Consider the following 13,746-nt stretch of genomic DNA (forward strand, 5'->3'; position numbering starts at 1 on the left):
CTGTGAATGCCTTCAATTGTTCTACTTTCTATTGTTTATTAAAGAATATGTTTTTTTCTCAGTTAAAAAAGAATAAACACTAATGACATAATGATCACAGTGCAGACTGTTCAAATATGTTACATACAGTTGCAGAAGAGCAGCATATTTAGCTGTGAAATGATACACATTTTGGCTTGTGAGTTTTTTCATTCTAGTGCCAATACTAATATTGATTCTGGTGTAGAATGTGGATCAATACCAACTGAATTCAAAATTAAAATGCACGCACGCACACATACACACACACACCTCCATCCCTGACTCTGGCTGGTGGCCTGCGGCTGCTTTTCATAACGCTCCAGATAACACCCACACACAAGGTTCAAGTGGGGCAGAACCATTAGGTGGGTTAAGTTGAGACGCGGCCGTTACAGAGCAAAATCATTTCATGTCAGTGTGACCTAGCTGCCTGCTGCAGTGCCACCACGCCCCCCCAAAAAAGTTTTCAGCAGTCTTTCTAACTCCTGAGATTGCTGTTTTAAACCGACACTGGTTTCTTGTGGATTTCTTTCCTCCTCTAAAGCGCGGTGCTTTTAAATGTGAAGCATTTAAATCATTTACGTGACAGAAATGAAGGGACGGGTGGACATTAACAGGAGTGATCTGTGATCATATCAGTCGGTCCTACAGCACTGTTTTTTAAAGAAAAATATTTGTACATCTGCATTCAATAACGACATTAAATTTGTTAGCTATTTCTACAGTGACATAAACTTACATTGATTAATATAGTCAAATAATTAGAACCATGTGAATTCGAGAGTTCATTATATAAACACACAAACAACTCTTTGACAAAATGTGAAATAAGTACACTTAAGTTAGGTTGAGCAGCCAGCTCTCTGGCTCCTGACTGTGTACATTTGCCTACATTAAACTGGCCTTTATGGAGTGTTTTTTACTGTCTACAATATATCTTGTTTTGACGTCACTTATACTGGGTGAGTCACTAGTTCACTGTGTGAATAATGTACAGTATGTGTGCACAGTAATGTGTGTTTAATGGAAAAACCTGTATGTTTTATATAATCAGTACGACACACATAATCAGTGTCTCTCCAGTGCACTTTCACTGCTGTAATGTTCATAACTGGCATGCACATTTTTATGAGCCGAACATAACTTTGCACGTGTGTGTGTGTGTGTGAGTGTGTGCATATGTTTGTCCCATCAACCACTCTGGCAGGGCATCACATTGACAAGGCCTCTGAGGCAAGGGTTACACTGGCACAGTGCCCAGCCTCACTTCATCCTGTGCTCTTTACTCTTCACCCCCCCCCCCCTTCTGCCACCTGTTCATTTAGAGGACAGAGCTGCAGTCTGAATGTAACGCCAGAGGGCCAACGTGCCAACGTGCCATCCAGAGCACTATGATGTTTATTTTTTTCTCTTTTCATTTGTTTTCTCTTTAATTAAAGCATCATGTCAGTAAACCTGAGCATGTTTGTGCAGTTTACGTCACTCTACAGGAATTAAATCACAGCAATATTCAGTACTTTCTTCTTGCTGCAATTTTCCCATGATGTTCTAGATTTTTAGTTCAGATTTCATCAATGAAATTCAGTAAAACTTTACTTGAATTAAAATCATTTGCACTGCATAATCTGACCTCACATTCCCCCTCACACCCAATCTGTGCAGGAAGATTTTATCGGAGGTCAGATGGCAGAAAGTTAGAGACTGACCAAGGGAAGGAGGGGGTGGGGGTTACAATGCTCTGAAACTGACAAGCAGACAGCCATCTGTCACAACAACAGACCGAGTACATAAACACACACTCACTTGCGCACGGTTTAAGCCTTTCATCCCTTCTTGAAGAGACAAAATGTCTGTGAGACACACTCTCTAATCTCTGCGCAATAAAAGACAAGCTGTGTGAAGGGAGATTTATAAACCAACCAATGTGAACACACTTTACTTACAACCTGTACTCGTTATGAATATGAATATATTGCCCTCATTGCAATTTGTTTCGTAATGTCCAAGTTTGCCTTGCTGTTGTTTCAACACTGTAATTCCATTAATTGAATTGATGGATGATACCTGATTTTTAGCCAAGACACATCCCTTCCTCTTAACTACACCTAATTCTAATCTCAACTCAGAATCCTTGAGCTCCTCCAGGGAGCGTAAATACATAGTACAGTGAAGTTTGAAAACTGGTACAAACTCCAAAATGGTGGCAAACAGACTAAAATTTTCTGGACGCTGTGTGAACTGATGGGAAGATGTGTCTGTCCAATAATGAAATAAATTGAATCCTGAGTCTAGCTTGGATAGACAGCACAGGTACAGAGCTGTGATGATGGCGCTGCTCTCAAACCTGCTAATCATAATAACAAGAATCACCACCCTGTGCCAACCCTTGGAAAGAGGTCATGGAGCACAGCAGCCTTCTGTGGGGGATTTTGTCATCGAACATGCAGTCAAATAATGAGCAGAGACATGGACTGACACCTGTGCTCCTCTCACCTGTTTTCCTTGCCGTTTTGCAGCAGTGTGTGTCTGTCGGTGCTGGACCGGTCTGTGCAGACGTACGTGTTTCTTCGAGTCATGGCACTGGCAGGGTTGTTATTCTGAAGAAAGAATCAAATCAAAAATTCATGAAATAAAATGCATACATGATTTCCTGAATATATGTGAATGGTCTATTTTATCTTGGTGGAAAGAGAGCTTCAAATTCAGGAGAAAATCCAGTATCCCTTCCTCCGGTTACGATTTATTTGACACGATTTGAAAAGAAAAATGTCCCTCCTTGACAATTTGACCTCAGATGGTCATGAGTTTTGCTGCACACAACATTAAAGTTAATCTCGGATTAATCTGACTTCAGTCTTGAGTCTTTAACTCAAACCTAAACCATTTTTGATACTTATAATAAACAACCATAATGTCTATATTTTCTCTGTTGGAATAATCTGCAGTTTGTTATTCGCCTCAAGCTATGCAAGTTTTTTTCTATTCATATCTGCTATATTCTGTGGAGGATGTAGTATTCTCTATGAAATCTGTGTCAGTGTAGCCTCAGTTCGCTGTAATCTGAGAAAATGGGATTAGGAGGACTGTGAGGATCTGTGCCATCTGTACATGTTGTATGGTTACACTGGATGATTCATCAAATCCACAAAAATACTTACTGCGGTTGAGTTCACTTCCTTGCGCCTGTCAGGTATCTCGGCCTTATTTGGATTGTGAGCGGAGCTGACCATGGGACTAGAGGGGGTTGGGATGCTACGGGAGCCGGTGGTGTTTGTGGTCGGCTTGCGAATTGACATCCGTTCCTCTTTGAGACCCGCACCTTCGCCTACACCACTGGGACTCCGTTTGGGGTGCGTGGACACTGGGACCGCTGGACCACCTGAGAGCAAAGGAGTTCTCAGTGATGTGGATTTTTGTCACCCTGGTAACATTTCAGAATCAATCTAGCAAACTCTAAACTATTAACTAATCATGCTAAACCTCATTATGTCTCTAATCTGTGAAATTTGCCTTACAGAAGTCAGAATGTCGCCTCTGGCGGTGGTATGTTGAGGCGCTGCGCTGTGCCTTGTGGCCAGAGGAGGAAGAAGGTGCACCAGAGGAGGAAGAGGAGGTGGAGTGTTTGCTGGTTCCGTTGATGATGGTGCCGGGCCGGACTCGAGCTAGACTCAGACTGCTGCCAGTCTGAGACTCATTGCCGTCAGTCTGAGATACAGAAAGACATACACAGGAGATTTAAAATTACAACATGACTGGACACAGGCATTGGTTAAGTTGTTCACAGCAACAACCCAGGTTTGTATCCAAGGCCAAGTAAGTCCAGATCAATTAATACCAACATCCAGATAAATGCATTTCTTTATCTGGCTGAGACCAAAAACAGAACAAATATTCACATTAGTACATTGAGTCAAACATACTCCATTTGCACCTGCCATTTAATAGGAGGTTTGAGTGATGGGATTGCTTGACAACATGAAAGTACAGGTGTAAATACACATAATAGAGATTGAGGACAGATTGTTCTATCGGCAAGCCCCCTCTGGAGGGGGCCACTGGTCAGGCATGCATGTGACCACATTGACAACAATGTGTAAACACAAACGCATTGTCAATCCACATAAAACAACTACATGGGCAGAAAGATGTAATTGTGCGAGACTGTTCCAAACCAGCCAGAAAACAGCTGGGCAGTAAACACACAAAGAAGTCCTCTCCTTGGTACCCCACTATGAACGTTATTCACTTATGAACGGAGTGAAGACAAGACCTAATGGACAAGCGGACACGACATGACGGATGGTTATCATCTTCAACTATTCTTCTTCTATCTTTCTTTTGTTGTTTGCTGTTGTTTGGCCCAGTGGAAATGAGAGGAGGATGTTATGTGAGCTGGACAGATCTCAATGTGTGACACTTAATCATACCATGTGTAAATGTAATCGTGTTAAAATCATATTAAGATCCGGTCGTGACTGTGACACAATACAGCTGTAAACAAGTAATCAATTTGAATTGCCTAGACCAATAACACCTTCTCGAACTACACGATTACAGAAAGTGAACTAACAAACAAACAAACACATCAAGTTGTTTCACTCACCTCGTTCTTGCGTCCCAGCAACAGGTATGTGGCGGTGATCTCATTGTATTTCTGACTGACCAGAGAATCGTTGATCTCGTCTCTGGTGAAGCCCATCCCAACCATAACATCTGACACGAGACAAATTCAATTTGAAACGGTTATTCCACAGTTTCCACAGCGAGCCACAAGTGACGCAGGTTGACCTTCTGTGCAATCATTAAAACTTCAACCTCGGTGCTCTTTTCTGTCTGAACCCGTAAGCACCTGATTCATACACTGGACCTGAAACATCATGTCTGTCCACTTTAGCTTTTCAGGTGAATAAATTAAGACATCCCATACAATGTTCACGTAAAGGAAGCGTGGTGAGATAGAATAGACCAGAACTCTGGTGTCAGCTTTCCCTGGGATGCTGAACAGTCCCAGAGTCACCATCTAAACAGCTGCATTTGAAATGGAAGCATTTGAACATGTCCTACTACAGATTCTTTGTCCCGGGCCTGTGGAAGTCTGCTGAGAGGGCCCTTGACCACATCCCAGTTCACCCTCCCCCAATATTTCTGTCATCATGATAAATACTATTTATTATCATGAAGAAGTATACGTTTCTCACCGATGCGACCAGTGTCGCTGATGTCTTCCACCGGCTCTGCGTGGGGCTTCAGCTCCTCGCTGTCAAAGCCGACATTGATCCACTTATCTTTCATTATTTGCTGGTGAGGAAAGAGAGGGAGAAAGTGTGTTTTGATTGTTATGATGATTATTGGTGTCTTTGTCTTTATTTGCACTGTGTGCCTCTCAGTCATGTTGCTGTAAAGTTTCCTGTTCACCTCCAGTGAGCAGCGCTTGGCAGGGTTGAGGACGAGGAAGCGGCGCAGGATTCCCTCACAGTCTGTGGACATGTAGAAGGGCACGCGATACTTCCCCCTCAAAACGCGCTCCCGCAGCTCCTGCACACAACACACATGAGAGACACAATGAGACACAAAAAGATGGGAAGATGTGGATATAAAACTGATGAAATGTCGATGGAAAACTTTAAAGGATTGTTTGCCAGTTGCATTACCACATTAAGATAGAGTTCGGTGACTACAACAACGTCTTTGTCTTACATGGTTATTTAGATCATCTTGCTAACTAGACTGGTTTTCATGAAACTGATTTTATTGATTTATTGATGGTGTTTAATAGAAGGTAAGAAAATGAAAATGCGTAACAAGTGAATCTATCTAAAATACATTTTTCATTTTGTCTGTGACACATTGATTTTTCTTCTGTATCACAGTCCACATGTCGCCCACCTTTAGGTTCTGTCCATCAAAGGGCAACGACCCACTGACCAACGTGTACAAGATGACCCCCAGGCTCCAGATGTCCACCTCTGGGCCATCGTACTTCTTGCCCTGGAAGAGCTCCGGGGCAGCGTAGGGCGGAGAGCCACAGAACGTGTCCAGTTTACTGCCTGCAGTAAACTCGTTACTGAAGCCGAAGTCAGCTATTTTTATGTTGGCGTCTGCATCTAGAAGCAAGTTCTCCGCCTGCAGGAAACAACAACACAGTGAAACACGTGAAAACCTATAATCACGCATTATTACTGAAAAGGTTTGCATTATTTGCATGTAGCTGTTGTTTTTAACTTCTTTTCAGTTACAAATCCCTGCCTAAATATGGAGAGTTATAGATATCAGCTTTACAGTACATGTCTGTTACCATCTCATTGATTAATATGTGAAAACTGAATACATGCAGTCAGACATTAAACTTCACATATTTATCCTTATCTAAAGAGTGTTTGGGGACCATTTGTATTCTTTTCTTATCACCGTGTGTGTAATCACCTTCAAGTCTCTGTGAACAATGTTCTTCTGATGACAGTAGTGTACTGCTGACACAATCTGAGGAAACAGAAAGAAAAACAGACATCAAGAAAGAGCAGACAATTCCACATAATGTCTGTACAGCAAATCATGCCAATGGCAGATAAACTAGGAGCAACATTCCCACATACCTCCTTGACCAATAATTCAACACAATTACAAATAAAAAAGTGGATAAATGAATATATTGCTGTGTAATCACCCCTTCAGTTTGGTTGTTTTTTATTTGGTCTGAGCCACAGTGGAAATATATGTTTTAGATTCACAACAATAAGCCATATGGACATTAACTTAGTTCAGGTTACATCTCATATAACTTTTGGTGAGCATCATGACTTCATCTGACCTTTTCCGCCTGTCTTCTTGATCGACCCAGACAAGCACAGCTGTGACTGTGCACAGACAACCGAACCCATTCAGTGAGAGCACTGACACTGATTTCACCTGAACACATTGGAATCTAAGCCGAGCTCTCAGTTTGAGGCTCACGCTGTAAAGCGATAAACAAGACAGATGAGCGGGCATATGGATGAGTGAGGTACGGGGGTTTGACTTACCTGTCTGAACTTAGCTCTGGCCTCTTTCTCCTTCATTCTGCCACGAGCCACGAGGTAGTCGAACACTTCGCCTGAAAGAGAAACAGTATGAGTACATGCTGCAGTATGCAGTTCAATTCTCCATGTACCTTCCAATCACTTTTCTCTTTATCTGATGTATTAAACATCTACTAGTTTTGCAAACAACCTGAAAAAAGTTAGTTGTCTACTAAAATGCTGCATGCTTGCAAAATATAGTGTTGCAACTAATGCCAAAATATTTGCTGGTAAATTCGCATTTAAGCTTCATAGCCCCCAAAAACTGTATCTGCAACAGCCATAGTTTTAATGTTCTCCAACATTTTGCCAGGGATTTATGAGTCTACAATAGAGATTGTGTCATGCTTGAACAAAGTTTTTTTTGTGTAGAAAAATAGCTATACAGGATGTGTAGAATAAAACTATGACCTCAAATCATATAGGATATGTCCTCAAATCTGTGTTCTTCCTGGTTTGTTAACATTATGTTTCAGCTCCTTAAGGTAAACAGCTATTCCAGTCAAGCGTTAAAAAAAATTCTCAACATCTTATGTTATATTTCCAATGGCATGTTAGAAAAACCTTCCTGACATTACCAAACTTCTTCACATCGCTTGTCTTAATACATGTGTGCACTCATTTGACGCTTAAGATCCTAAAAGGTAAGGAGCAGGCTGAGGTCGAGTTGAACAAGGCAGTGTGTGAGCTGACGAGTTGCCGCCTCCTTATTAGGTATTGGAAGAAAGAGATTACACAGCATACAGTGAGAGCAGCAAAGAGAGATGACGGGAGAAGGGAAGAGAGAAAAAAATAGAGAAGCAGCTTAAACTAGAACAGAGCACGGTAAACAATTGATCAAAGGAGCAAGAGAATTAAACATCTCACTAGTGAAAATAGAGACAACGGCATTGAATTGTTTACCGTTCAGTTGTCAGATGAACTGTACAGTTCAGTCAAAGTAAAGAATCAAATTGGCACCATTCAATACTCGTGTACAATGTTGATGAGGGTGGTGGGAATATCACTCACCTCCGCTGGCGTACTCCATTATCAGGTAGAGAGTCTTCTCTGTCTCAATCACCTCAAACAGCTGCACTGTAGCACAGAGGACGAGATGTTCGCACAAAGGTCAGCACGGACAGTCTCACACACACACACACACACACACACACACACACACACACACACACACACACACACACACACACACACACACACACACACACACACACACACACACACACACACACACACACACACACACACACACACACACACACACACACACACACACACACACACACACACACACAATGATTGTCTGGGGTGTAACTCACCTATGTTGGGATGGTTGAGCGTTTTCATGATGCGTACCTCTCGAAACAGCTGGAAAAAATTTGTAATGGAGAGAATGAATTGTCAGACTCCATTCTTTACAGTCAACTCTCCATTATAAAATTTCACATCGGTCTGTGCAGGATATTTCAAAGGTAAATTGCAAAAACATTCAAAAAATAGTTAAACTATAGAGCATAAAGGATAACTCTAATTGAATAATGGCACTATAAACTGTTATATGCTGCAGTAGTATATTTTGGTTTTGGTAGAATTTAAGTTGAGGCCTTTTATTTATGCAATCAATATGGAGACAATTACAGTCAAAAAATAAGAATGAATTTAAAAAATACATCTGAATAAGTTTTAAGGTCGAGGCTCTTTGAGTTTCCTCCACCTCCATCTCGACTGTGTCTTGTCCATCCATCAAATTAATTGTCCTCCAGTTAATTCACACAGTTCACAGCTGGTATATAGACACTGTTCCCCATCATCCATCTTATCCCTGCACTCACATACATGATCTCCACCACGCTGGTCTTTCCGACCACCTCTAGACCACCCAAGGGAGCCACTCACTGGTGCAAGGCTGACAGCAGGGTCTCCTCCCATGGGCGCGCTCTCTCTCTCTCTCTCTTTTCCGGACATTGAGCTCATCTTTCACTCTGTTTTTATGACTTTTTTTTATTTAATGCATTCTTTGATTTATTTTTGGTTTTTATTTTTGCATTTGCGCATTTGTAAAACAACCCTGATAAAAGTTGTTTTCAAAAATCAAAAAAAAAAATTCTCTCTCTCTCTCTCTGCTGCCCCCCACCCCCTCCTCCCAGCGCCCATTCATCACTGAGCTCCAGACTGCTGCCTCATCCTGCCACTCTGATGGCATTGCTCCCTGTCTGGCTAATTAAAATAATGGATTTGTCGGTGAAATTAATTTTAACAGATTTCAGAGAGCAAGATGCATCACTGTGGAACATGCTGATGGCCGGTTTTGAGATGGAGTTAGATGAAATTGGTGTCTCAAAAACCCTCAAAGCCCTTTGAAGCTGAATTTTACACTAACATAAGTGCTGAATGTAGGATTGTGGTTTTGTCATTTCACTGCAGACATTTTAAGCGCCATGATAAAGCCTATGTAAATGTAATCAATCCATTCTTCCATCATTAGTTGTTTTTGGTTTGGTTATTAGTGACAAAGTGAGACATTCTGACCCTGGAGAGGAAAATGTGACTTCTCTTTGTGCGTGTGTGTGTGTGTGTGTGTGTGTGTGTGTGTCTCAGTGTGTGTTACAAGACTGTTAGCAGGAAACTAAACAGAAATAGAAAATGAGGCGACTTAACAATGTACAGGAGATGTGGGACACAGAGAGAGGAAAAGACTCAATAGAGTAAGAAAGAAAGTAAAAAGGGGACGGGGGTGAAAGATGTGTATTCGTTTGGAAATTGTATTTGCAGCATTGGTGTCATGTTTTGCTCTGTAAATCCCTGTAGCTAATTTGTGAAGGATAAATTATTCACACGTGAAAAAAAAAGTAAAAGAAAAGAAAAAAAGATGGGAGAGGACAGACAATGAAAAGAACAAGAACACAAAAGAAGGAATGCACTGGGGCCTTCATTCTTGTTGTTGACACTCAGCTTCCCCGGGAAACACACTCCTCCCTTATCTCGGTTACGAAAATAAAAGTAATCCAATGCAATTCTGATCTTTGTGTTTATGGTTACACTTACATGTTTATACAGCAGAATGTTATTATTCCTCTGCAGCTCCATGAGAGACAGATAAGTCAACAAATGTTCAACTTTTGAGGATCAATTTGATTTGATTAAAAAAAAATAAACCTCTATTTATCCTTTTCATCCACAGGCTAAAGTACATACAGCACGTCCTGCTTCACATTCATATTGATTCAAATGTTCCGCATTTCAGACATAGCACCAGCTGTGTGCGCCACGTGTGCAAGGAACTTGCTTTCTCACAGTGAAGTAACAACACTTCCACGATGACATAACTCCAGAGTGGCCCGAGGCGGTGTCTGTATGCCAGGGTGCGTGTTTTCATAGATATCACAACAGACATCTTCCTGGTATACAATTGACCCCAGGTAATAACATCAGTGTGGTACGTGTGCGCAACCACACACGCACACAGGCACACACTTGTGATCAATTAATTGCCAGTTCAGTTATTACTTTAATTGTTTTCAAAATGCTTGAAACTAAATCTTACTCCCGCTTCTCTAATTTTGCTGCTTGTGTCTGTTTGTTATCATCGTTGATAGAAAACCTGTGTTTGGAATGTTGGTCATAAAAGATAAAAGGAGCATTTTAAATACCCCACCATGAGTGGTGAACTTGCTCAATTTCTAAAAGGAAAATAAAAATAATATACAGATTGATCAATATCAACTATTTGCCATAAACAGATTTTTATTGGTTTTTTTTTAGAAAATTGAAAATAAGTAGTTGCAGCAGCAGTGATATGGAATGAAGTCTGAAATTAAAATGAAGCATTCACACATTAGATCCATAGGGAATGTGTTACTAACAATGGATTCTATTCTTCTGTCACTTGTCCTACTCGGGGCTGTGGAAATAGGAAGTCACATCATCATAAACAGACACACAGCGGCCCACTGGGAGTGTGTGTGTGTGTGTAATTGAATTGAGTGCATGGTGCATCAGCTGTTCATCTAAGCTTTAAGAAGAATTATCAGCTAAGCCTCTCCTCCCTCACCTCCCCCTGTTCCTTCACTCACTGTCTCCCCCTTCTCTCCTACACTCATCCACAATCTTCCTCCACCATATTCTCACTCCTTGTTCTGCTTACTTGGTCCCCTAACAGAAAAAAATCCAATCTGTGACCTCTGCTCACCGGGACAACATTAATAGTGATAAAAATAACCACTGGGCTTTTTCTCCCAAATGGCTGAAAGGAGACACTAAAGAACCAGACACCTCAGCAACTGGCCAGGAAATTGTTGAGTCACAGGTATTGATCAACAGTCCAATCAATCCTCTGCTCATACTGATTTAAGGCTGTGCATGTAATGTCTCTATACTGCACTTTTCAGGTGCACAAAGATGTCAGATTTCCCCCTTCACATCCAAATGGTGCATTTTTCCACTGCGTCCAGAGAATAACTTCACCCTCTGGCCTCCTCATGTTCATCCTCTCTGAAATCACTTGGTTCTCTCACATGGCGATGGCCCCGTGTCACTATTGCCATACCAACACAGGTATTAATCCCTGGGCCTGAATCTCCTGCTCCCCGGGGGGCTGTAGGAAATGCTTTTTTCAGCGGGCAGCATTAATCCACTTCTGAGCATTTCCATCCTCTCCATCTCTGTGGGAAGGAATTATTAATCAACCACCGAGTCAGAGCTCTTACAGCGTTTCTACAAGGATTCACACAAAGGGACTCAACTGATTGTCCTGATTTTCTCTTCCTCACTTTGAGAGTGCTGCTGTGTGGGTTTGATTCATGTGTCTGGCCTGCCAGTCTGTCGACCTTTGACCCGTTTATCCAGGCCTCTTCTTTCTTCACATGCAAGTTTGCCCACACAAACACACAGAGACGATAAAGCATGAGGAAAACAAAGATGTTGAAATTGAGAAATGAGGAACTGATATTGCAAGTCACATCTTCCAGGTCCCGGCCCCTTCCCATCTCCACTGCACGACACACAGACTTGCACTACTCTACACAAAGTGGCCCGCACTTCCAGTTAGCAGTGGCAACCAATCACGAGACCAGAGAAGTTCAGAGAAAAAAAGGAGTAGAGAGAGAGAGACAAAGAACGACGGAATGAGAGGGATGAATGAACACAGGCCTCTCTCTCTACTCTCACGTCAGAGTACCTCTTGTGAATAAGCCTCTGTTTGTGTGTGTGCGTTCGTCTATGGATGAGACAGTTTAGTTCTCAATACATCACTGACTGCGGTTCAGACGAACCATTTTATCTTTCTCAAGTCAATACATGGGAAATGATCATTGCAAAACATTTACCGTGGCACCCATGGGCTTCTATGTAGAAGTCCTCGTGATGACAACATTAACCGGCATGGCTGCAGCACGGCAGGGCCAAATCATGGCCAGTTCATTTGGACATCAATGAGATCAATGATGTTCCTTATGCATTATGTTGGTATATTTTGGCTCAGACACAGTTACATTTACTCAATTGGTTGATATTTCTATCCGCAGCACCTTACAACTGAGGGAAAACACTAGAGCTTGAGTATAGCAGGAGACTTTGAAGTAAGAACAAGGGCTGAAACTGAGTTTGAATTGCTCAATGAAATTATTGAGCATATCAATACCTCATCACAAAATCTAGCAGGCCAGATATTTCATACGTGAACAAAGATCCAACATTCCACAGTTTGTCAGTGTCCTGTCCAAGGTTCTGAGAGACTCTAATGAGTAACATTACTCAAGGCTTTGCCTCCAGTCTTTTGCTTGGCGCTGGGGGAACATCTGAATAGACTTTTGACCCATCTTCTCCCTTTGTTGCCTGTTGCTGGGAGCACTGCCCTTCTACGTTATCCCTCTACAACGGCGACTATATGACCACCATCTACCATCTACCCTTCATTCCTTTAATGTACACCGGTAACTGGAGCTCCCAGGGCTGTCGAAGAGGGGAGATGAATCATTAATCAAGAGTAGCTGGAGTTTAATTCTGGTTTCATTTAGCTGGCAGTTTGACCCAGATCATAAGAAGCTTGATTAAATGAGGAGGATTTATAAAGGGTAGGTGCTGACTAAACATGGAACAGTAAGGGGAGAGAGAGAGGGATAAAGGCAGACCAGGGCAGGACTTTGTGGTTCTCCACTGCAGTACTGCTTCTGTTGTTTTGGGAAAACCTTCTGCTCTCACTCTGCCCACCCTCTTGTTCCTTTATTGTCTAATTATCCCTTTACATACTGGCACAATCACAACAATGCAACGATAGCGGCAACAATATGATAATGCACAGACAGCCACGGGGACAATAGCAATGCAGAAAATGGCATTACACGTTCGAGAGAAGAGACCTTGTCAGGCTGTGAGGTGATCCGCCTGTTATCATTCACTTAGGCCTTAGACACGCACGCTAGCACGCACGCACGCGCACACATACACACACACATTGCTCTGTATCTTGTCTTTCTCGGGGTCCCTGCTACTGTGCCAAGGCCACCCATCACACCCCCACCCCACTCCGACTAGGCCGCCCCTTTTGTTTGCTTGTCTGGAATTCAGTTCCTGGCTGAAGGGGCCTGGGTGAGGGGGACAAAACACACACACACACACACACACACGCACACACACGCACACATCACAGCATTAGATGGGGGCCCAAACACTG

The 13,746-nt window shown here is 42.2% G+C and overlaps 1 protein-coding gene across 7 annotated transcripts in view; it reads right to left on the reverse strand.

Annotated features, from left to right (window-relative positions):
- The window catches only part of mark4b (MAP/microtubule affinity-regulating kinase 4b), a 43,888-nt gene that overhangs the window by 9,482 nt on the left and 20,660 nt on the right, over positions 1–13,746 (reverse strand). For all 7 annotated transcript variants that reach the window (XM_035623801.2, XM_035623802.2, XM_035623805.2 and 4 more), the window contains exons 4-14: positions 8,396–8,444; positions 8,088–8,153; positions 7,041–7,111; positions 6,445–6,501; positions 5,908–6,144; positions 5,437–5,556; positions 5,220–5,319; positions 4,625–4,734; positions 3,537–3,726; positions 3,180–3,400; positions 2,515–2,618 (exon numbers count right to left, since the gene is read on the reverse strand). In XM_035623801.2, the coding sequence (XP_035479694.1) occupies positions 2,515–2,618; positions 3,180–3,400; positions 3,537–3,726; positions 4,625–4,734; positions 5,220–5,319; positions 5,437–5,556; positions 5,908–6,144; positions 6,445–6,501; positions 7,041–7,111; positions 8,088–8,153; positions 8,396–8,444 (1,325 nt within the window). The remainder of the gene's footprint in view (positions 1–2,514; positions 2,619–3,179; positions 3,401–3,536; positions 3,727–4,624; positions 4,735–5,219; positions 5,320–5,436; positions 5,557–5,907; positions 6,145–6,444; positions 6,502–7,040; positions 7,112–8,087; positions 8,154–8,395; positions 8,445–13,746) is intronic.

Source organism: Scophthalmus maximus, chromosome 11, assembly GCF_022379125.1.
Source record: "Scophthalmus maximus strain ysfricsl-2021 chromosome 11, ASM2237912v1, whole genome shotgun sequence".
In the NCBI taxonomy this organism is placed as follows: Eukaryota; Metazoa; Chordata; class Actinopteri; order Pleuronectiformes; family Scophthalmidae; genus Scophthalmus; species Scophthalmus maximus.